Genomic DNA, 25,299 nt, shown 5'->3' with positions numbered 1-25,299 from the left:
AGCTGTGTTTTTTCTGGAGGACCTCATGTCGGAGCTAAATGTACTTCACTACAGGACTCCCTGTAGAGCTGAGTGCGTAAGGATGAGGACAAGGAGTCAAGTTATCTTTAAAAAATTAATACTCGAAAGCAAATGTTGTTTGGATGGAACAGTAAGTCGCCATGCAGCAGCCCAAATGAGTCTCAGATTTACACAGTGCGACCACATGGATTCAATTCAAGATTTGGGTCAGGGATTTCTCTAATGTAGGTGCGAATAAAATATTTTTTCATGTTCAGTCTTGAACAAAACAAAAGCAATATGAGCATTTTGTAGTTAGTTAGTAGTTATTATTTCACTAGTCCAGTAGGTGGTAAGAAAATTAGAACTTGAATAGGCTACTCGTGCTTATCCCTAGTTCTCACCAGTGAGGGCCTCCTGGCTAAATGTCTTGTTCTCACCAGTGAGAGCCTCCTGGTGGAGCTAAATGTCTTGTTCTTACCAGTGAGGGCCTCCTGGTGGAGCTAAATGTCTTGTTCTCACCAGTGAGGGCCTCCTGGTGGAGCTAAATGTCTTGTTCTCACCAGTGAGAGCCTCCTGGTGGAGCTAAATGTCTTGTTCTCACCAGTGAGGGCCTCCTGGTGGAGCTAAATGTCTTGTTCTCACCAGTGATGGCCTCCTGGTGGAGCTAAATGTCTTGTTCTCACCAGTGATGGCCTCCTGGCTAAATGTCTTGTTCTTACCAGTGAGAGCCTCCTGGTGGAGCTAAATGTCTTGTTCTCACCAGTGAGGGCCTCCTGGTGGAGCTAAATGTCTTGTTCTTACCAGTGAGGGCCTCCTGGTGGAGCTAAATGTCTTGTTCTTACCAGTTAGAGCCTCCTGGTGGAGCTAAATGTCTTGTTCTTACCAGTGAGAGCCTCCTGGTGGAGCTAAATGTCTTGTTCTTACCAGTGATGGCCTCCTGGTGGAGCTAAATGTCTTGTTCTTACCAGTGAGAGCCTCCTGGTGGAGCTAAATGTCTTGTTCTCACCAGTGAGGGCCTCCTGGTGGAGCTAAATGTCTTGTTCTTACCAGTGAGGGCCTCCTGGTGGAGCTAAATGTCTTGTTCTCACCAGTGAGGGCCTCCTGGTGGAGCTAAATGTCTTGTTCTTACCAGTTAGAGCCTCCTGGTGGAGCTAAATGTCTTGTTCTCACCAGTGAGGGCCTCCTGGTGGAGCTAAATGTCTTGTTCTTACCAGTGATGGCCTCCTGGTGGAGCTAAATGTCTTGTTCTCACCAGTGAGGGCTTCCTGGTGGAGCTAAATGTCTTGTTCTCACCAGTTAGAGCCTCCTGGTGGAGCTAAATGTCTTGTTCTTACCAGTGAGGGCCTCCTGGTGGAGCTAAATGTCTTGTTCTCACCAGTTAGAGCCTCCTGGTGGAGCTAAATGTCTTGTTCTTACCAGTGAGAGCCTCCTGGTGGAGCTAAATGTCTTGTTCTCACCAGTGAGGGCCTCCTGGTGGAGCTAAATGTCTTGTTCTCACCAGTGAGGGCCTCCTGGTGGAGCTAAATGTCTTGTTCTTACCAGTGAGGGCCTCCTGGTGGAGCTAAATGTCTTGTTCTTACCAGTTAGAGCCTCCTGGTGGAGCTAAATGTCTTGTTCTTACCAGTGAGAGCCTCCTGGTGGAGCTAAATGTCTTGTTCTTACCAGTGATGGCCTCCTGGTGGAGCTAAATGTCTTGTTCTTACCAGTGAGAGCCTCCTGGTGGAGCTAAATGTCTTGTTCTCACCAGTGAGGGCCTCCTGGTGGAGCTAAATGTCTTGTTCTTACCAGTGAGGGCCTCCTGGTGGAGCTAAATGTCTTGTTCTCACCAGTGAGGGCCTCCTGGTGGAGCTAAATGTCTTGTTCTTACCAGTTAGAGCCTCCTGGTGGAGCTAAATGTCTTGTTCTCACCAGTGAGGGCCTCCTGGTGGAGCTAAATGTCTTGTTCTTACCAGTGATGGCCTCCTGGTGGAGCTAAATGTCTTGTTCTCACCAGTGAGGGCTTCCTGGTGGAGCTAAATGTCTTGTTCTCACCAGTTAGAGCCTCCTGGTGGAGCTAAATGTCTTGTTCTTACCAGTGAGGGCCTCCTGGTGGAGCTAAATGTCTTGTTCTCACCAGTTAGAGCCTCCTGGTGGAGCTAAATGTCTTGTTCTTACCAGTGAGAGCCTCCTGGTGGAGCTAAATGTCTTGTTCTCACCAGTGAGGGCCTCCTGGTGGAGCTAAATGTCTTGTTCTCACCAGTGAGGGCCTCCTGGTGGAGCTAAATGTCTTGTTCTTACCAGTGAGGGCCTCCTGGTGGAGCTAAATGTCTTGTTCTCACCAGTGAGAGCCTCCTGGTGGAGCTAAATGTCTTGTTCTCACCAGTTAGAGCCTCCTGGTGGAGCTAAATGTCTTGTTCTTACCAGTGAGCGCCTCCTGGTGGAGCTAAATGTCTTGTTCTCACCAGTTAGAGCCTCCTGGTGGAGCTAAATGTCTTGTTCTCACCAGTTAGAGCCTCCTGGTGGAGCTAAATGTCTTGTTCTCACCAGTTAGGGCCTCCTGGTGGAGCTAAATGTCTTGTTCTTACCAGTGAGCGCCTCCTGGTGGAGCTAAATGTCTTGTTCTCACCAGTTAGAGCCTCCTGGTGGAGCTAAATGTCTTGTTCTCACCAGTTAGAGCCTCCTGGTGGAGCTAAATGTCTTGTTCTCACCAGTGAGGGCCTCCTGGTGGAGCTAAATGTCTTGTTCTCACCAGTTAGAGCCTCCTGGTGGAGCTAAATGTCTTGTTCTTACCAGTTAGGGCCTCCTGGTGGAGCTAAATGTCTCGTTCTTACCAGTTAGAGCCTCCTGGTGGAGCTAAATGTCTTGTTCTCACCAGCGAGGGTCTCCTGGTGGAGCTAAATGTCTTGTTCTTACCAGTTAGAGCCTCCTGGTGGAGCTAAATGTCTTGTTCTCACCAGTGAGGGCCTCCTGGTGGAGCTAAATGTCTTGTTCTCACCAGTGAGGGCCTCCTGGTGGAGCTAAATGTCTTGTTCTTACCAGTGAGGGCCTCCTGGTGGAGCTAAATGTCTTGTTCTTACCAGTGAGGGCCTCCTGGTGGAGCTAAATGTCTTGTTCTCACCAGTTAGAGCCTCCTGGTGGAGCTAAATGTCTTGTTCTCACCAGTGAGGGCCTCCTGGTGGAGCTAAATGTCTTGTTCTTACCAGTGAGGGCCTCCTGGTGGAGCTAAATGTCTTGTTCTTACCAGTGAGGGCCTCCTGGTGGAGCTAAATGTCTTGTTCTCACCAGTGAGAGCCTCCTGGTGGAGCTAAATGTCTTGTTCTTACCAGTTAGAGCCTCCTGGTGGAGCTAAATGTCTTGTTCTCACCAGTGAGAGCCTCCTGGTGGAGCTAAATGTCTTGTTCTCACCAGTGAGGGCCTCCTGGTGGAGCTAAATGTCTTGTTCTCACCAGTGAGGGCCTCCTGGTGGAGCTAAATGTCTTGTTCTCACCAGTGAGGGCCTCCTGGTGGAGCTAAATGTCTTGTTCTTACCAGTGAGGGCCTCCTGGTGGAGCTAAATGTCTTGTTCTTACCAGTGAGGGCCTCCTGGTGGAGCTAAATGTCTTGTTCTCACCAGTGAGAGCCTCCTGGTGGAGCTAAATGTCTTGTTCTCACCAGTTAGAGCCTCCTGGTGGAGCTAAATGTCTTGTTCTTACCAGTTAGAGCCTCCTGGTGGAGCTAAATGTCTTGTTCTTACCAGTGAGGGCCTCCTGGTGGAGCTAAATGTCTTGTTCTTACCAGTGAGGGCCTCCTGGTGGAGCTAAATGTCTTGTTCTCACCAGTTAGAGCCTCCTGGTGGAGCTAAATGTCCTGTTCTCACCAGTGAGGGCCTCCTGGTGGAGCTAAATGTCTTGTTCTCACCAGTTAGAGCCTCCTGGTGGAGCTAAATGTCTTGTTCTTACCAGTTAGAGCCTCCTGGTGGAGCTAAATGTCTTGTTCTCACCAGTGAGAGCCTCCTGGTGGAGCTAAATGTCTTGTTCTCACCAGTTAGAGCCTCCTGGTGGAGCTAAATGTCTTGTTCTTACCAGTGAGAGCCTCCTGGTGGAGCTAAATGTCTTGTTCTTACCAGTGAGGGCCTCCTGGTGGAGCTAAATGTCTTGTTCTTACCAGTGAGAGCCTCCTGGTGGAGCTAAATGTCTTGTTCTCACCAGTGAGAGCCTCCTGGTGGAGCTAAATGTCTTGTTCTTACCAGTGAGAGCCTCCTGGTGGAGCTAAATGTCTTGTTCTTACCAGTGAGGGCCTCCTGGTGGAGCTAAATGTCTTGTTCTTACCAGTTAGAGCCTCCTGGTGGAGCTAAATGTCTTGTTCTCACCAGTGAGGGCCTCCTGGTGGAGCTAAATGTCTTGTTCTCACCAGTTAGAGCCTCCTGGTGGAGCTAAATGTCTTGTTCTTACCAGTGAGAGCCTCCTGGTGGAGCTAAATGTCTTGTTCTTACCAGTGAGGGCCTCCTGGTGGAGCTAAATGTCTTGTTCTTACCAGTGAGAGCCTCCTGGTGGAGCTAAATGTCTTGTTCTTACCAGTGAGAGCCTCCTGGTGGAGCTAAATGTCTTGTTCTTACCAGTGAGGGCCTCCTGGTGGAGCTAAATGTCTTGTTCTCACCAGTTAGAGCCTCCTGGTGGAGCTAAATGTCTTGTTCTCACCAGTTAGAGCCTCCTGGTGGAGCTAAATGTCTTGTTCTTACCAGTGAGGGCCTCCTGGTGGAGCTAAATGTCTTGTTCTCACCAGTTAGAGCCTCCTGGTGGAGCTAAATGTCTTGTTCTCACCAGTTAGAGCCTCCTGGTGGAGCTAAATGTCTTGTTCTTACCAGTGAGGGCCTCCTGGTGGAGCTAAATGTCTTGTTCTCACCAGTTAGAGCCTCCTGGTGGAGCTAAATGTCTTGTTCTTACCAGTTAGAGCCTCCTGGTGGAGCTAAATGTCTTGTTCTCACCAGTGAGAGCCTCCTGGTGGAGCTAAATGTCTTGTTCTTACCAGTGAGGGCCTCCTGGTGGAGCTAAATGTCTTGTTCTCACCAGTGAGGGCCTCCTGGTGGAGCTAAATGTCTTGTTCTTACCAGTTAGAGCCTCCTGGTGGAGCTAAATGTCTTGTTCTCACCAGTGAGAGCCTCCTGGTGGAGCTAAATGTCTTGTTCTTACCAGTGAGGGCCTCCTGGTGGAGCTAAATGTCTTGTTCTTACCAGTTAGAGCCTCCTGGTGGAGCTAAATGTCTTGTTCTTACCAGTGAGGGCCTCCTGGTGGAGCTAAATGTCTTGTTCTCACCAGTTAGAGCCTCCTGGTGGAGCTAAATGTCTTGTTCTTACCAGTGAGAGCCTCCTGGTGGAGCTAAATGTCTTGTTCTTACCAGTGAGAGCCTCCTGGTGGAGCTAAATGTCTTGTTCTCACCAGTGAGAGCCTCCTGGTGGAGCTAAATGTCTTGTTCTGACCAGTTAGAGCCTCCTGGTGGAGCTAAATGTCTTGTTCTTACCAGTTAGAGCCTCCTGGTGGAGCTAAATGTCTTGTTCTTACCAGTGAGAGCCTCCTGGTGGAGCTAAATGTCTTGTTCTCACCAGTGAGAGCCTCCTGGTGGAGCTAAATGTCTTGTTCTCACCAGTGAGGGCCTCCTGGTGGAGCTAAATGTCTTGTTCTCACCAGTTAGAGCCTCCTGGTGGAGCTAAATGTCTTGTTCTTACCAGTGAGAGCCTCCTGGTGGAGCTAAATGTCTTGTTCTCACCAGTGAGAGCCTCCTGGTGGAGCTAAATGTCTTGTTCTTACCAGTGAGGGCCTCCTGGTGGAGCTAAATGTCTTGTTCTAACCAGTGAGAGCCTCCTGGTGGAGCTAAATGTCTTGTTCTCACCAGTGAGGGCCTCCTGGTGGAGCTAAATGTCTTGTTCTCACCAGTGAGAGCCTCCTGGTGGAGCTAAATGTCTTGTTCTCACCAGTGAGGGCCTCCTGGTGGAGCTAAATGTCTTGTTCTCACCAGTTAGAGCCTCCTGGTGGAGCTAAATGTCTTGTTCTTACCAGTTAGGGCCTCCTGGTGGAGCTAAATGTCTTGTTCTCACCAGTGAGGGCCTCCTGGTGGAGCTAAATGTCTTGTTCTCACCAGTGAGAGCCTCCTGGTGGAGCTAAATGTCTTGTTCTTACCAGTTAGAGCCTCCTGGTGGAGCTAAATGTCTTGTTCTTACCAGTGAGGGCCTCCTGGTGGAGCTAAATGTCTTGTTCTTACCAGTTAGAGCCTCCTGGTGGAGCTAAATGTCTTGTTCTCACCAGTGAGGGCCTACTGGTGGAGCTAAATGTCTTGTTCTTACCAGTTAGAGCCTCCTGGTGGAGCTAAATGTCTTGTTCTCACCAGTGAGAGCCTCCTGGTGGAGCTAAATGTCTTGTTCTTACCAGTGAGGGCCTCCTGGTGGAGCTAAATGTCTTGTTCTTACCAGTGAGAGCCTCCTGGTGGAGCTAAATGTCTTGTTCTCACCAGTGAGGGCCTCCTGGTGGAGCTAAATGTCTTGTTCTTACCAGTGAGAGCCTCCTGGTGGAGCTAAATGTCTTGTTCTCACCAGTGAGAGCCTCCTGGTGGAGCTAAATGTCTTGTTCTCACCAGTGAGGGCCTCCTGGTGGAGCTAAATGTCTTGTTCTTACCAGTGAGAGCCTCCTGGTGGAGCTAAATGTCTTGTTCTCACCAGTGAGGGCCTCCTGGTGGAGCTAAATGTCTTGTTCTCACCAGTGAGAGCCTCCTGGTGGAGCTAAATGTCTTGTTCTCACCAGTTAGAGCCTCCTGGTGGAGCTAAATGTCTTGTTCTTACCAGTGAGCGCCTCCTGGTGGAGCTAAATGTCTTGTTCTTACCAGTTAGAGCCTCCTGGTGGAGCTAAATGACTTGTTCTCACCAGTGAGCGCCTCCTGGTGGAGCTAAATGTCTTGTTCTCACCAGTGAGGGCCTCCTGGTGGAGCTAAATGTCTTGTTCTTACCAGTTAGAGCCTCCTGGTGGAGCTAAATGTCTTGTTCTCACCAGTTAGAGCCTCCTGGTGGAGCTAAATGTCTTGTTCTCACCAGTGAGGGCCTCCTGGTGGAGCTAAATGTCTTGTTCTCACCAGTGAGGGCCTCCTGGTGGAGCTAAATGTCTTGTTCTCACCAGTGAGGGCCTCCTGGTGGAGCTAAATGTCTTGTTCTTACCAGTGAGGGCCTCCTGGTGGAGCTAAATGTCTTGTTCTCACCAGTGAGCGCCTCCTGGTGGAGCTAAATGTCTTGTTCTCACCAGTGAGGGCCTCCTGGTGGAGCTAAATGTCTTGTTCTTACCAGTTAGAGCCTCCTGGTGGAGCTAAATGTCTTGTTCTCACCAGTTAGAGCCTCCTGGTGGAGCTAAATGTCTTGTTCTCACCAGTGAGGGCCTCCTGGTGGAGCTAAATGTCTTGTTCTCACCAGTGAGGGCCTCCTGGTGGAGCTAAATGTCTTGTTCTCACCAGTGAGGGCCTCCTGGTGGAGCTAAATGTCTTGTTCTCACCAGTTAGAGCCTCCTGGTGGAGCTAAATGTCTTGTTCTTACCAGTGAGGGCCTCCTGGTGGAGCTAAATGTCTTGTTCTCACCAGTTAGAGCCTCCTGGTGGAGCTAAATGTCTTGTTCTCACCAGTGAGGGCCTCCTGGTGGAGCTAAATGTCTTGTTCTCACCAGTTAGAGCCTCCTGGTGGAGCTAAATGTCTTGTTCTCACCAGTGAGGGCCTCCTGGTGGAGCTAAATGTCTTGTTCTCACCAGTGAGAGCCTCCTGGTGGAGCTAAATGTCTTGTTCTCACCAGTGAGGGCCTCCTGGTGGAGCTAAATGTCTTGTTCTCACCAGTGAGGGCCTCCTGGTGGAGCTAAATGTCTTGTTCTCACCAGTTAAGAGCCTCCTGGTGGAGCTAAATGTCTTGTTCTTACCAGTGAGAGCCTCCTGGTGGAGCTAAATGTCTTGTTCTCACCAGTGAGGGCCTCCTGGTGGAGCTAAATGTCTTGTTCTTACCAGTTAGAGCCTCCTGGTGGAGCTAAATGTCTTGTTCTTACCAGTGAGGGCCTCCTGGTGGAGCTAAATGTCTTGTTCTCACCAGTGAGAGCCTCCTGGTGGAGCTAAATGTCTTGTTCTCACCAGTGAGAGCCTCCTGGTGGAGCTAAATGTCTTGTTCTTACCAGTGAGGGCCTCCTGGTGGAGCTAAATGTCTTGTTCTTACCAGTGAGAGCCTCCTGGTAGAGCTGCACGAAGTGCGTGAAGATGTCCTTGGGGATGGTCTTCTCGTCGGGCAGACACTGTAGCAGAATCACCACCTCCGCCTGGCCAACCGCATGCATGCCCTTAGTCGTCACGTACCAACACTTCCTGTTTACATCTGCAAGATGAGAAAGTATCAGGTAAGGTGGTTCAGAACACAAGCCTACAGCATCAGGTAGAAATAGATCCCAGTGTTCCACACAAACAACAAAAGGGCCTTTTTGTAGCAGACATTTTGACTCGTCAGATGCATAAACACATCCATGGAACCAAGAGAAGGAAAGTATAATTTAAGAGGGTTATGTATTCTTAAAATATGTAAAAAGGTAAGAACTAATGTAAAAGCTAGATGAGTTTAAATTTTGGGAGTTAAATTATGGAATAGCCTTAGTGACGGGTTGAAATTGTGTACTTCTCAGGGGAGATTTAAAAAAGCCTTAAAAAGGATAAAATAATTCAGGAGTACAGTTTTGAGTAAAACATCAAACATTTGTTTTTTCTTTCAAATTTCTTTATCTTGCAGCATATTTTAAGTGTTTCTTTCTTATATTAATTTAAAATATATTTAGTTTTTAAGAATTTGTAAAGGATAGGCAAAAATAAGCATGTGCTTCAGCCTATTCCTTTTTTTCGGTCGTTGATTTTGGATTTTGTGTGTGAGCTTGCCTTGAATATGTACATTTGTGATATTTTTTTCTTTTTTCTTTTCCTTTTGTAAGTCCACACAGGTGTGTTTGATTTGTCTGTAAACAAGACCGAAAAATAAACTTCATTCATTCATTGGATAGATAGGTCATTATTCTACAGCTATGGTCGCACCTGTGTTTACTCATCTATGGCAAAGTCAGAATGTCTGCAGTGAAGAGGGGCCCATCGACTCATAAAGACCAGAACTCACAGTTGACCAGCTTGACCATGGCCAGTAGGTTGGCATTGAGCACGAACACCAGGGGGTCCGGGCCTCCCTCCTCCAGCTGCTGCATGAGGACGATCTCCGACGGCCTCTCCTCCACCGCATAGTCTGGGTGCGGGATTATGTGTGTGTGTGGGGGGGATCAGGGACAAGGTAAGAATGAATATTGGGGAAAGGATGGAGGCGTTGAGGGGATCCAGGTGTCAGGGGGGTTGAGAGAGAAGAGAGGGGGGGTTGTACAATGAGGGCAAATTCTGAACTTAGCTAAAAGTTAAAAGTCAAAACCTGTCCCACAAATGACAGTGTTTGCCTTTAGGGCCAACAACAATCACAGCAAAGCCCCTCACAAGATGAACCCTGTCCATGGGGGACACCCCCTCTCCCTCTCCCACTGGCAATGAGTGGTGGTGATGTAAGCAGTGACATAAAGCATGTGTACAATCAGACAACAACAACAACAACAACAACAACAACAACAACAACAACAACAACAACAACAGAGAGCAGACGGGATCGATGAGGAGGCAGCGGAATGGTGAGGATGAGGGCAAGCACCTGTGATGTAGCCTCCCGTACCTCCTTTGACTCCAGTAGAGATGAGGATGGGAGGGAGCCCGTCCTCCGGGATCAGGCTGAGCGAGCTGCCCACGGGGCTGCCCACCAGGGCTGTGGGGGGGTGGGCCGCCTATTGGTGGAGAGGTAGATGTTACAGCATGGCAGGAATGATTGTGGTTTAGGTGCATCTCGCCGTCATCTTCATTAAATGGTAAGTGGACTGCATTTAACACTATGGCGTCCGTTCACAAGTACATACGTGTTTCGATTCCATGCGTTGTGGTCCAGAGCCACGAGTATACTCGTGACGACTTGTTATTGTTTTATTCCATATTTATAACGCTTATTAGGTCCCTGATCCACTTGCAGGATCTTTCCACATATTTGATTTTCGAAACATGCAGTACCGGCCAGATCCGCTTAGGGGCGCCATCGCTCCACTGCAGTATCATTGAGGGGATTTAAAAATAAATTGCTTTTACAGTCCTGTGGGCGGATCATAGAGCCTTGATTCCAAACGAAGACCCTCCATCTTTGTTCAGCTTGCCGAATGTATTTTTCAGCGTGGAATAATGGGATTTATGATTAGCCAATGTACATATCGATCTACCAGAATCCGATGACTGGTGAGGAAATGCTGCCGGCGATCACATGGCCTGACGGTAGGATAATATTACCCCAAATTACAGCTGGATTGGACATTGTTTTATAACCTAACGTGATAGACTACTGACATTGGCTACCTGAACGCACACTCTATTGCTAATCAATAATACTGATCGGCGTTCCCCGCATCCCCCATTTCATCCATAGATGCTCTGTAATAGTCCGGATGCTACGCAGTTTGTTTTATTTCATTCGTATATATACAGCAGAAATGGCGTTTGATATAACGGCGCCAACGTTTAGCCTTTTTTGCAGCCTCCTGAAAAAAAGCCTAGACGAAAAGCGCGATATACCTTATATTCACGACGCTATAAAATGACAACAAACCGATGGATTTTTATTTTCTTTAAGCCATTATGAAGGCACGGTTTATGCACTCAAGTGACAATGAGAATGGACAGATAGCAATACTATAAATGATATATATATCTCTTAGAAAGTACATCGGTTTGTTTACAATCCTCTGTCCTCTGAGGCCTAAATCGCTGCAAGACTGCGGTCGCCATAGTGTTAATATAGCGCTTTTATCTAAAGCTCTCTTGGCTGATAGAAGGAGCACGTTCAATGTTAGACTAAGACGCCCAAGATACAAAACTGAATGGCATTCCAACAGCCATCAGACTGTACAACGCCTCACTGTGCCTCACTGCCTCAACTCTGAAATACCTTCCTGGACTTTTTGGCTTATGACTTTCTACATCATTTACATTTACATTTAGTCATTTAGCTGACGCTTTTATCCAAAGCGACTTACAAGTTCTGTATGACAAGTCATCAGGAAGGGCACAACTCTATCAGCTGAGTAACAATGTTCATCAAAGTGTTGAGTGCTACAGTAGGTTAGTTTATTAGGACAAGTGCATGACAGTAAGGTTAGTTAGGGTTAGATATTTCGTTCAATTTTTTTTTTAATTCAGATAATGGTTGAAGAAGTGCATCTTTAGTCGACATTACTTTTTTTTTACTGTACATTTTACTGTATATTACTGTATATCTTTGGCTGGATATTTTAGAATGTATATAAACATTTTAGAATGTATATCCCTGACTGTATTTCTATTCTTATTTTTGACTACCTAAATGTTTATTGTGAGGGATCTGAAGTGCTGAATTTCCCTCAGGATCAAAAAAAATTCTATTCTATTCTATTTACAACTCATGCCTCACATTCACCGATTCACTCACACATTCACACAGTGATGGCAGAGGCAACCATGCAAGGTGCAGACCTGCTCATCGGGAACAGTTAGGGGTTAAGTGTCTTGCTCAAGGACACCACATCATGAAGTCAGGCGGAGCTGGGAACGACCACTCTACCTCCTGAGCCACCGTCGCCCCCATTAAGAGCCTTTGTTGATAATAGGTGCTAGGCAGCAAACTGAACATCACATATTCCTAAGTTAACATCAAGTGTGATTTTCTCAGGGAGATTTTCCAGGAGAAAAGCCAGACGGACTGAACCGCAGACTGACTTAGCGAGCATGCCGCTCTCGATAATGTCATTAAAAAAGGCCCAGACAATAATTCCATTCAACAGGCCAGACATGAATCACCCGCAACACCGTTCTGTCATCCACTGCCAGGCAAACTTAAAACTACTTAGCCGGCGGCTTATAAGAACCACTGTGTGTTCTCTTCTTCTACATGTGGGTCAGATGCCATGTGCTGACTCCAGCTGAGCCAAAGCTCAGTGTTTCCTTTGAAGCCCGTTTTAGAATGTGTTTGTTACAGTCCCTGACCCCGCGAGGAAAGGAAACCACACAGACGTCCCAACAAAAGGGATCTTTACGACCGCCGGTAACTGAGCACCAAGCGGGTAATTAGCCTGAAGCGGGTGTATCGTGGGCTGTGGGTGGAGGAGTGTGGATGACTCTGTAGCACCTGGGGGCGCCAAGTCTTACCTCGGAGGATTCGGAACCGCTGGATTTGTTGCTGGAAAACGGGGCGACGGCCAGCGATCTGGAGGTGGAGGGGCTGGTGCCGGCGGGTTTAGGAGACTCCGCCGTCTCACCGTTGGGCAGGATCCCGTCGGCGAACCACACCCTCCTCTGTTCCCGCGAGAGGGACCCTACAGGTGAGGTACAAACAGTGTTAAAGTTATTCATTAAAGAAAATACTTATCATTAAGAAATACTAGTGTTATTTCGTATCCCTATGGACAGAAATATACGCATGCACACACACACATATTTACATATAGCTGACGCTTTTATCCAAAGTGACTTATAAATTGTGAACAACAAGTCAGCAGGAGGGGTAGATCTCTGGCAGGTAAGGGTCAGTGGTATTGTTCGTCAAATAGTGTCAAATTTGTGAGTCTTGTTTTTGTCCACCCAATTTAGCAAAAAAAGAATTGGTGAAACCCAGCAGGTAGAAAGGATGTTATCGCTCGCACACACACACACACACACACACACACACACACACACACACACACACACACACACACACACACACACACACACACACACACACACACACACACACACACACACACACACACACACACACACACACACACACACACACACACACACACACACACACACACACACACACACACACACACACACACACACACACACACACACACGTTTATGGCAACAAAAATCCATAGTATTCTCATGGCACCTTTTGCCATATTATATGACGCAATGCCACAGCTCGTTGGCCACGCTGGTCATTTAATGATAATCACCTGCTATTTGATTACAATCAAACCTGTTGTTTGCCAACAAGATGTCTGCGGTCGGATACTATGAAAAGGATGCAAGAAGCATACAGCATAACTAACTAACAGATGATATTTAACAGTACATCAGCTATGGGCACAGATTATAGCTGTAAATGTAAAAAAAACTGGAACATTAAGTGGTGAAAGGATTCAGGTTCCAGGCTCTGGAACTCTTTCCTTTAACTCAATCAGCGCCAGAGGGCGCTGTGTACTGTGTTGGTTAAAAGGCCAACGCTTTAAAGTATAGGAATACGTGGCAGTGTTTGCAGGGCTAAAACTATATTATATATATTATAGCTATGGATATAATACTATTGCCCATTTGACATCACCTATCTATCATTCAATATGAGAAAAAGAAAAAAAATGTCATCCATACATTCCCGTTTTATATCGTGGTGAATATTACTATAGTTTTAGGATAATCCTGTCTAATCCCAGAAAACGGCGCTATGCAGCAATACGTGCAATTCATTAAAACTTTGTCGTTTCTTGCCTGGACTAGCTACTATTCTCAAATCAAATCTAGATTATAGGTATTATGTTTCATCATGAATGCATGAAGGGGGGGGGGGGGGGGGCGTTATTTTATGCTTTGATCGTCACAAACGGAATACGTTACACAGTACATTACACACATACGCTCCGATCGCAATGAAGGAATTCTTGGATCAACGCAAGATTGATACCATATAGCCCTTACCTTGACTAGGATGTACCCCAAAAAGAATATTCCAATTATCTCATCGTCATTCCAAGTATTGATGTCGATCGTATCGGCAACATAATCCACCAAAGAACATGAATCGGGAGTGTTTGATTCTTATAAATCCATGCGTTATAACCACTTGTCATGCCCGACAAGGAGAAGTCCGCCCGGACCTATATAATCGACGCACACCCGAATACACAGAGTTTCAAAGGATGTGCAATACCGGCCACAACCTACCAGGCGGCGGTATTGGACTTTTGCGATCTCAGACCCATTCCCAATGATAACACCAGGCTCCCTGGATGGATAATGAATGGAAATATCGAATAAAAGAAATAACGATGAAAACCCGACTTTTCTCGGGTTTGGCGCTCAAGCATCTGCGAGTTAACCCGACTTATCTCGGGTCTGGCCCTGAATGAGTTAAGACATTTTTCCAATCCCACCTCAAGACTATCGCTTCCATCCTTGTGTGTTTGTGTTCTGCTTGACTGTTGTTTATCTCACTACCACTACCTTAGTGTAAGGTGACTATGAGTTCTAGAAAAGCACTATACTATAATCTATTTTTATTGTTATTATTATTATTATTATTATTATTATTATTATTATTATTATTATTATTATTATTCATTGGTGGTGGTGAAGCATGTACCCTCTGAGCCGGACTGCTTGAGGACACCCACAGGAACCATGACGGTGGGGGGAGGGGAGCTGAGGACCCCGGAGGCCTGGGCCTGCTGCAGGGGGGGGATGGTGGAGCAGTACTCTGCCGGGTTGTTGGGGTTTGGACTCTGGTTGCTGCCACCCGCCTGGTTCTCCCACGATTGAGCTGTAGAAGACAGAGAGGACACCACTCTTAACACTTTGAGTGCCAACGACGAGAAATCTCGTTGTTCGCCGCCATGCGTTGAGTGCCAACGACGAGAAATCTCGTTATTTAATCGTTGTTGCTTTTATTAGCGATATCCATTCATTTTTCATCAATCCAGCCTCACGTTATCATTGGGACTGTCTGGGGCGCCCCAGTGGAGAACCACATAATGTGCTGAGTCGCGGCACGGCCGACCCGGGTTCGATTCCCGAACCAGTCGTTATTTGTCGAATGTCTTCCCCCCACTCTGTCTCCCGTTTCACCTCTCTCTCTCTCTCTACTGGACTGCCCAGTAGAATAAAGCGATAAACGCTAAAAAAAAATCTTAAAAAAAAATCATTGGGACTGTCTATGAGCTCGAACAGGGCAAATACCGCCCCCAATCGTTTCCCGGATGGTAATGCACCCATTGGATTGGTCTCAATGGAAATGCATGTGAAAAAACGGAATCCACATTTGACTTCTCAGGCATGTAACCCGAGACAATTGCATTCATTGTGGACCCTCAGAGCAGCGTGGAATATGTGTTTCGAGTACATACCGTTGGATCAATAAACGCGATCGATATTTGGAATGGCGATCAGGAATTGGAATAATCTTTTTGCAGAACATCTGATATGAGGTAAGGAATCTATTTGACCAGTTCTGGGGTAATCAGATGTTTTTTTCACAGCGGATCACAACGTGTCCCCTATGTGTGTATGTGTGTATATGACGTTAGCGCTGAACAGGTCATAGATAATCGATTTTTCAGCCCGCTTCTCTAGCGTGCATAAGTACACATATACTATCGATAATCTAGCGTTTATTTGAAAACGATTCATAAATCAGCCGGAAAATGACAACGTGTTGTGTGTATTCCACTAAAGAGCTATTATCACGGAATCTTTTTTTTTCTTCTAGACATTTCCCAAAACTTCCGTTTTTCAAAATAAAACGGAAATGTACTGATGAAAAAACAATCCGTTTCATACATGTTGCCTGCAAGCAAGTCATTGATAAGCGACAGGCGTATTAGACACATAGCCATAATATAGAATATAGAAATAGCTCTGCGAAAATCATGAAATATCGGAAAATCAGTCCCAAAAGGCTGGCATTCAAGCGATAAATCGTGCGCCCCCCTGCTGGCACTCAATGTGTTAAAGACAGGGAGGACACCACTGTTACACAACATCAGTAGTATTGCTCTAAGACAATGAATTTAGCATTGGGTTGACAGAATTGATCTGATCCGAGAACATGACGTCCAGCGTTCTGAGGGCGCGTTACTCACCGCTGGTCAGAGCAGAGTGACAGGTGATACAGACGCGGGCTTCCTTCCTGTCCATGTACACCAGCCTGCATTTCAGACTGCAGCAAGCTGCGCAGAACACCTGAGACACAGAGACAGCACGTGTACAAAACCATATCCGCCACAAGTCATTATCACCTCACTACTACTTAGGAACTAGAAGAGAGAAGATGGTAGAATTACAAGAGAAGATGGTAGATTTCCCATCTATCCATTTCCACTGACTCAACACCATCAGCTCGTTTGGAGATCGGGTCTGAGGTCCAGTAACCCTTTCACTACCACAGTACCAAAGGGTTAACCCTTTCACTGTGACAATACAGAAGGTTAACCATTTCACTGCCACACTACCAAGGGGTTAACCCTTTCACTACCACTACAGAAGGTTAACCCTTTCACTACCACACTACAGAAGGCCTGTAGTGTGGTAGTGAAAGGGTTAACCTTCTGTAGTGTGGCAGTGAAAGGGTTAAGGGCCACGTTTTGAGCACCTCCCCGCATCCAATCTTTGGCTTTGGGGGCCGGTGTCGGAGTTATTGCAGTGCCAGCTCTTCCCTGCTCAAACGGCAGAGTGTCTGTTTGTTTAGCACCGGGGGAAATTAAGCAACGTTCCAGCAGCTACTCCTGCCAGCCTCCAGGTGCAGCGTCAGCGACACGTCTCCGCCCTCCTCATGCAGCGTGCGGACGCCAGGCCCTGCGGTGTGACCTGAATGAGAGCTACCCGCACACTCACCAAGTACAGCCGCCAATGCAGGGCTTCGTGAAGAGGACTTCACTCGCTAAACTAGTATTATGTGCTGCGTCACTTCTGAGCCCAGCAGTTATTGATGACACTACTGTACATTTTACTGTATATTTCTGTATATATTTGGCTGGATAGTTGTATATTTAAGATTTTAGAATGTATATACATACCAGAATGTAGATCCTGGACCGTATTTTATTCTTTATTCTATGTTATTCTTATTTTTTATATTATTATATTCTTATTCCTATTGACTACCTAAATGTTTGGCTGCGTCCCAATTCTCCCCTTGGCTCTACCCCTCGTCTTGGAGTGCCCTTGATGGGAGTCACCCTTCAGAGCGGAGCCACAAGGGGTGAATTGCACTACGAAATGGGACAGCACTAAGCACTCAGTTGCCGACAGCGTAATGACACAACACACCCACACGCTAACTGTTTACCTTACTTACAGGCAGCTTACATCAGAAGGACCATGAAGCTTGCTCTGCATACCCATGTAAATTATAACGAATGTCTTCAGTGTTTATGCTTGTATATAAAAGGTTTTTGGTATCAAACTCTTGACATTTTGTGTTGTTATTTTGTAGCACAAGTCAAATGTTAGTCAGGTTCTTTATAGTCATACAGTATGTCAGTCAAATAGAAAATGAATGGGTGAGACTATAATAAAGCATATACAGTAGTACTACATGGTATTGCATGGTACTACATGGCAGTATAGCGTACTACATGATAAAACAGAATATGACCATGGTAGTACAGGGTACAACATGGTATTGCAGGTTAATACAGAGTACTGCAGTGTATTACATGGTACTGGTAGTGGTAGTACATATTAACTTTTTACTTCTAGGTTCTCTTGATATAAATTCTAGTAATTCACATGTATATGTAAAGAGAATACAAATCCACTGCAAATATTAACAATTGTAGAAAATACATTTTAATAAATGTATTTACCCCCCCCCCCCCCCCCCCCCCCCCCCAATACAGTACCCACACTATTGTTCTGGCATTTTGTCAACCATGCGTTAAAACAGGGCCAAGAAGCGATCCGTTTTCCTCCCCCTCAAATGTATATACTCTCTTTTAGAAACTCTGTCTCTTAAACAGTACTGTAAATTTGTATATCTTGTATGTCATAAATATCTGGATGTAACAGTACTGTTTATCTGTATGTCATAAATGTTATGATGAATTGAAAATGGGGGACCCTAGGGCGGTCGGGTGGCGTAGCGGAGATTGCGCTCGTCACCAATGCAAGAGGCTGCGGTCTCGACTCCCGGAGTCAGCATTGCCCTGTGGCTTGGGCCGGTCGTCATACTAACTCATTTGGTTGAGTTAGGGGGAGGGAAGTCGTGGGTGGTAATCTGGCGTTGTGGACAGCGACGCCTACAGGTCAGGTCTGGGCGCCTGCTCAGCGAAAGGCAGGAAATGGTGAAGGCAGTGTGACCTCCCACGCGTTACGCTTCACCAATGAGAGTCCTCGCTGCCAGGTGAAAAAAGAGCCACTGGCTGTCTCCACATGTGTCGGAGGAAGCATGTGGTGGACTTCAGGGTTCCCTTGTACCAACCAGTAGGAGGAACATGCGCACAACAACCAGGTAGGGGAGAGGGGGAATTGGCATAACGACTAAATTGGGATGGGGAGAAAAAAATAGAAGATCAGGCGGAGAAGAAAAACATTTAAAAAAAATGGGGGACCCTGATGTAAACAAGACAAAAGTCTTTCTCTGGTCTGCATCCCAATTGTGTGTATTGAGCCGTACTGTATTGTACCCACTCTGCAATCTGTTAATACAATTTCCAATCAATCAATCCCATAGACGCTTCGCCAGTAATCATATAACTAGGGTTATAGGATAACTACAAATTTGCGCTTTTTTATTGGTTTGTCATGACAAACCAATTACATAATCCAACATATGTGTAAGAAACTAACATATTCCAGTTGTGTATATTTTTTTTAATATTAATGATTTGATTTGATTTAGAAATCAATACTTCCATTTGTCTAAATCACTGGTACCGCAATTATGCCACATCAATGTGGAACACCCTACCCACAGCTGTAAAGGAATGTGAATCACTACACACTTTAAAAGAAAAACTCTCAAAGAGCACCTACGAGAGACTGCAATTCGAAACTGGCCCCTGTAAATGTCCTAACGCAACCCCCTCCAATGTACAATAAATGTCCTATTAAACCCAATAATACACAAGACCCTCTTCTTGGAACCAAGTAAGGTTTCGTCGATAATCCAATGCACAGTTACCCCACCCCGCCTACCCAACCCCCTCCCCCCACCACCTCCTATGTGCAGTTTCCCCCCCACCCCACCTACCAACCTCCTCCAATGTACAGTTTCTTCGTCAAATGTATATACTCTCTTTTTTAGACTCTTCTTGTATCAAAAACAGTACTGTATGTAAATCTGGTATGTCATAAATGTATAGATGTAGCAATACTGTCTATCTGTATGTTATGTATGTCAGTTATGATGAATTGAAAATGTGCAATTCTGCAATTCTGCATCCCCTTAACAATTGTGTGTATTGAGCTGTACTGTACCCATTCTGCAATCTGTTAATAAAATGTTCAATCAATCAATCAATCAACCGCTCAGCCATTTTCTTTTCCTTTAGATTTTGTGAAAGGTTTGCAGTGCATTCTGGGAAATACAATCTCTCCCTTCTCTCCGAGCCTGCATCTCAGCACACTTCCCTTGAAGCCATATTTGGAGGGCTGGAACGACACTACCCCTTGATCCAAAGAGAAATGGGACAGCCCTACACTTCACAGGAACGCGCAAAACGGAGCCGTAGGGCCAAGCCATAGCGCAAAGGGGAGGATTGGGACGCAGCATTTATTGTTGTTCAATGTGAGCGATCTGTAGTGCCGAATTTCCCTCTGGATTATTAAAGGATTTTTATTCGATTCTACTCTACCCTGAACTGGAGGAGCGAGGTCTTCACAGCAAAAATGACAGCGATGACTAGCGAAGACAAACTTCTATTATTTTAGTTAATTCCATTATGCCCCGTTCTCCAGGAATTAACGTCTAGCCAGGGTTTAGCCGTGCCATGGCCTTTCTGGCACACAGTGAGCGTCTCCATTGTCTTTAGAACCTGGCTGGACACTGGCTTAGACAAACACCTTTCACAACCTGGCCAGACCTGGCTGGGACTGATGTATCATCATGGTTTAGCACACAGTTGGTGGTGTGAATTCAGAAAGGTTGCTTAGCAACGGGAGAGTTTACAAGAAATGCAATGGAGACACAACCCCAACTCTACCATACCATGCTAGACCACGGCTAGCCCCGGGCCAGGCTGAACACAGCTAATGGAGACATAGCATTAGTTAATTTCTACTAGGTTATACCGGCATCAGGCTTGTATTTTTGACATAGGATAACATAGGGAGGTTCAGTGTGGATATCATGGAAAAGTGGGCGCTAGCATGGAAGGGCTGGCTCTCGCTGCCCATCTATCTACACGCTGGGTTGTGATGGCCATTGGGTTTCTTCATTGAGCATTTATCCTCATCATTAGGGCACAAGTATCTTGTGTTTTATTATCAATATACCGGTATGTGGTTTTAGGATCCTATCTGTTCCATGTGAAACTCATTGTAATTCGTGGTGCTTGGATGGCGTCTGGGTGATGACTTCCACAGCTACTAGGTTACGGCTCCCTGGGGAGCTCTGAATCATCAGCTGCACTAACCTTGCCACAGGCCCTGCAGTGGTGCCTCCTCTTGGTGAAGGTGAACTTGACCTCGCACTTCATGCAGACGGGCGCCTGGGAGTCGGGCACCCACACGGGGGCCACCTCTCCCAGTGTGCTCGAGGGTTTCCTGGAGAGCGCCCCCTGCTGGCCCGCCTGGAGGTCGTTGTCGGGTCTCTCGGAGGGCACCAGAGAGGGAGAGTCGACGGCGCCGTCGCCGTTCACCCCGACCGCGCCCTGGTCGCCCCCGGCGACCGCGGCCTCCGCAGCCCCCCCGCCGGTGCCTGTTCGACACTGGCTCTCCAGGTTCTTGTTCTTGCCCGCGGCGGCGGCGGGGCCCAGCTGGTTCTGGACCTGGCCCGAGAGTGGCCGGGGGATCTGCAGCTTGAGGCTGACCGGCTGCTTGGGCCGCGCCCCTCCGTACGGCACGCTGACCGGCTGCAGGCGGTTGTTGTTGAGCTTCGCCTGGACGCCCGCCCCCCCTCCCCCTCCGTCAGCGCTCTCCTGCTTGCTCTCCTCCATCTCTTTCTCCTCCGTTACAGAGTCCTCTTTGGAGGGGACGGGGCTGGGAGAAAAGCCTTCTTCCTCCCCCTTCCCCTCCTCTTCTCCCCCTTTTTTATGCCTGGCACAGCTCTCCTGCTCCAGGCCGTTATGGAGGGATGTGATCTCAGAGAGCCGGTCCGTGTCCCCCTCTTGACCTCCTCTCCTGTCCCTCTCCTCCCCTCTGAGGCTTTCCTCCTCCCTGGCACCCTGTAGCACTCCTCCCCCGTTCTGGACCACGTCCCTCCGATGTTCGTCCACGCCGTTAGCCGTTCGTCTTTCCCGCGGCATCACCGTCATGGCTTCCTTGTGGGCACTCGTTGCTCTACCCGACGACGACACTCCCCTATTTGGGTGAACCTCCTCCGCTGCGGTCTCTTCCTGCACAAGTCCTTCCTCAAAGGTGAAGTGAGTGACCAGAGGGACTCCTCCTTCCCCTTCTCCACCTCCTCCTCCCATGATGGAGGAGACTGTCTGCTCCTCAGGAGCATGGGGCCGCTGGTCAGAGGCCTGATTGTCTGGAGGAGGAGCAGCAGGAGGAGGGGAGCTACAGCTACTCTCCTGGCTGAGGCCGTTGAGGCTCGGGCTGGCCGGGTAGCCGTTCTCCAGCGTGCTACAGGACGACACGGGGGTCGGCGAGAGGTCGTCGGTACCCACCAGCTTGCCGATGTTGGGCTGAGGCAAAGGGGGGCTGTGGACGTCCGCCGGCCGCTCCTCCCCCCAGGACGGAGCCTCGGGGCCGGGGAGCCGCTTGGGGTCGCCCCCCGGGGAGCCGCTGGACGGGGTGTCCGGCAGCGTCTTGAAGGGCGGCAGCGGGCTCTCCCCGGGGCTCAGGTCCGCGTGGGCCAGGGCGGGGTTCAGAGACAGCAGGTGGGCCGGCGGGGCCAGGATCTGGGTCCACTTGGCATCCGAGAGCGTGGGAGTGTCCGTCTCATCTGGGGACAGAAGACGGGAAGAAGGGAAGGAGAGAGAGAGAAAACACACGATGAGACATGGAAGTGACAGCAAGAACAGACGGCATCAGTAACAACTGCAGACACAGAATCCTGAAATGAGCCTAAAGAGAAGCTAAACAAGACACAGGTTGTTGGAATGAGCCCAAGCTACCTAAAGAGAAGCAAGACAAGATGCAGGAAGCTAGAAAGATCCCAAGCTACCTAAAGAGAAGCAAGACAAGATGCAGGAAGCTATAATGAGCCCAAGCTACCTAAAGAGAAGCAAGACAAGATGCAGGAAGCTATAATGAGCCCAAGCTACCTAAAGAGAAGCAAGACAAGATGCAGGAAGCTAGAAAGAGCCCAAGCTACCTAAAGAGAAGCAAGACAAGATGCAGGAAGCTATAATGAGCCCAAGCTACCTAAAGAGAAGCAAGACAAGATGCAGGAAGCTAGAAAGAGCCCAAGCTACCTAAAGAGAAGCAAGACAAGATGCAGGAAGCTATAATGAGCCCAAGCTACCTAAAGAGAAGCAAGACAAGATGCAGGAAGCTAGAAAGAGCCCAAGCTACCTAAAGAGAAGCAAGACAAGATGCAGGAAGCTATAATGAGCCCAAGCTACCTAAAGAGAAGCAAGACAAGATGCAGGAAGCTAGAAAGAGCCCAAGCTACCTAAAGAGAAGCAAGACAAGATGCAGGAAGCTATAATGAGCCCAAGCTACCTAAAGAGAAGCAAGACAAGATGCAGGAAGCTAGAAAGAGGAGCTAGGAATGGGAGGAGCGGACTAGGGGATAAATTGAGAAATGAGGTTGGCGTGGATTGGGAAATTAGTGTTTTGGATGTACTGGGAGATTCTCTGAAAGTGGGCCAATCTGCTCCACTCCCCCTTGAGGGCATTCACTCAGTCAACCTGCCACATGAATGGTGTGTGGAATGTGGGAGGAAATTCTCAATACATTAACTTCCATGTCACACACACAACTATAAAAAACATCCCCTCTCGTACCTCATACCAGGAAAACAAGTTGATTTACAAACACACTCCCTTCAGAGGAACTCCTCCTGAGCTGCCTTTATGCCCCATCTACTAACCCACGAGTGTGTGAGCACATAAAAGAACAAGCATACCCCCTTCCCCTCACACACACACATACCCCCTTCACCTCACACACACCCACATACCCACACACATACCCCCCTCACACACACACATACCCCCCCCTCACACCCCCACCCCCCACACACGTACACACACACACAACACACCCACCCACCCACATACATACACCCACCCACACACAACCACTCACCCACCCACACACCCACATACAGTTAATCTGCCAAGCTGGATCCTGGCAGAGGACACACATAAAATAAATCACCACCAAAACACTGAGCCCAAAGCACCATGGCAGATGAGACGCATACCGCTATAGTAGTGTGCGTGTGTGCGTGTGTGTGTGTGTGCATGTGTGCGAGCGTGCGTGTGTGTGTGTGTGCGTGCGTACGTATGCATGTGTGTTTATCATTCAGCAGAAGCGCTGCTTAGTCCAGGGTCACCTTTGAAGAATGAGGGAAAAGAACATTCTCCCTTCTCCCCCCCTGCCCCCAACAACCTGATCTTCAATTAATCAGAGAATTAATTAGGAAGCAGCAAGGAGTACATATATATATATATATATATATATTTTTTTTTAAGTAATAACAATAAAGGCTTTTAAACTTTTTGTCTTGCTAGTTGCTTTGGTCCTTGACACATTTTATTCTTTACATATACATTTGACTATGTTCACTACATGTAAGTATGCATGACTATGTTAACTACCTGTGCTGTAAGTATGCATGAGTCATGACTATGTTCACTACCTGTAAGTACTGTATACATGACTATGTTCACTACCTGTAAGTACTGTATACATGACTATGTTCACTATCTGTAAGTACTGTATACATGACTATGTTCACTACCTGTAAGTACTGTATACATGACTATGTTCACTACCTGTAAGTACTGTATACATGACTATGTTCACTATCTGTAAGTACTGTATACATGACTATGTTCACTATCTGTAAGTACTGTATACATGACTATGTTCACTACCTGTAAGTACTGTATACATGACTATGTTCACTACCTGTAAGTACTGTATACATGACTATGTTCACTACCTGTAAGTATGCATGAAAAGAGGAGCAGGAACCGACACACAGCCTGAAGTAAAACGAGATCTTCAAGTCTGACATTAGAAGATTAGAAGAACAAGTCTGTGTTCATTAGAAGACACTAAAGTCAGCACTAACATGAACTTCCCAAATAAACGTCATACAAATGCAATGTTTACTTTACAATTATCGTAAATAATAAATAAACCTTCTGCGGCCACTGTTATTCAAGAATGCCTCCAACCCCCTCGATACGATCTCCTGCTCTGACGCACACATAAAGTGTGAAGAAGAAGAAAAAATATATAATACGATAGCGCCCTTGACTATGTGCGTTGCACCAATTACACCGTCTCACACAACAGCCTCGAGGGGAACGAGGCTAACCCAATTAGTCCCCCCCCCCCCCCTGCCCACCCGGGTTCTACCACCTGCAGACATTACCCAGATCCACTGGGCTGTAGAATGTCTGCCTCCACCTTCCTCCTCCTCAGCAGCACCGTCATCCATTTACTCACAAAGACGCCCTGGAAGCCTCGGGTTGTGTTACAATTACAGGCAGAATCACCTGTTTGCTGAGTGCACACAGCGCACGGGCATTTGTCTCGTGACATCGGTGCGGTGACACGACAATAACAACAACAGCCCACAGGTTTCCCCGGTAATACACATCCACAGTCTGTCTGAATATACCTGCATATAATCCTTCTATATACCAACTATACACATCCACAGTGTACATCTGTCTGAATATACCTGCACATAATCCTTCTATATACCAACTATACACATCCACAGTGTACATCTGTCTGAATATACCTGCATAGAATCCTTCTATATACCAACTATACACATCCACTGTGTATATCTGTCTGAATATACCTGCATATGATATAATCCTTCTATATACCAACTATACACATCCACAGTGTACATCTGTCTGAATATACCTGCATATAATCCTTCTATATACCAACTATACACATCCACAGTGTACATCTGTCTGAATATACCTGCATATAATCCTTCTATATACCAACTATACACATCCACCGTGTATATCTGTCCGAATATACCTGCACATAATCCTTCTATATACCAACTATACACATCCACTGTGTATATCTGTCTGAATATACCCGTGATACACATCCACTGTGTACTGTATATCTGTCTGAATATACCTGTGATACACAACCACTGTGTCTGA

General features: G+C 47.1%; 1 protein-coding gene across 5 annotated transcripts in view; it reads right to left on the bottom strand.

Annotated features, from left to right (window-relative positions):
• zfyve9a (zinc finger, FYVE domain containing 9a) overlaps positions 1-25,299 on the bottom strand; it is a 69,687-nt gene that overhangs the window by 26,745 nt on the left and 17,643 nt on the right. For 2 of the 5 annotated variants that reach the window (XM_084326892.1, XM_084326893.1), the window contains exons 4-10: positions 20,448-21,922; positions 15,954-16,053; positions 14,459-14,635; positions 12,259-12,425; positions 9,692-9,821; positions 9,122-9,244; positions 8,186-8,341 (exon numbers count right to left, since the gene is read on the bottom strand). In XM_084326892.1, the coding sequence (XP_084183018.1) occupies positions 8,186-8,341; positions 9,122-9,244; positions 9,692-9,821; positions 12,259-12,425; positions 14,459-14,635; positions 15,954-16,053; positions 20,448-21,922 (2,328 nt within the window). The remainder of the gene's footprint in view (positions 1-8,185; positions 8,342-9,121; positions 9,245-9,691; positions 9,822-12,258; positions 12,426-14,458; positions 14,636-15,953; positions 16,054-20,447; positions 21,923-25,299) is intronic. The other 3 variants (XM_084326894.1, XM_084326896.1, XM_084326895.1) reach the window with 3 other exon arrangements.

Source organism: Notolepis coatsorum (assembly GCF_963971535.1).
Source record: "Notolepis coatsorum genome assembly, chromosome: 13".
NCBI classification, from domain to species: Eukaryota; Metazoa; Chordata; class Actinopteri; order Aulopiformes; family Paralepididae; genus Notolepis; species Notolepis coatsorum.
This window is presented reverse-complemented; position numbering and strand designations above follow the sequence as displayed.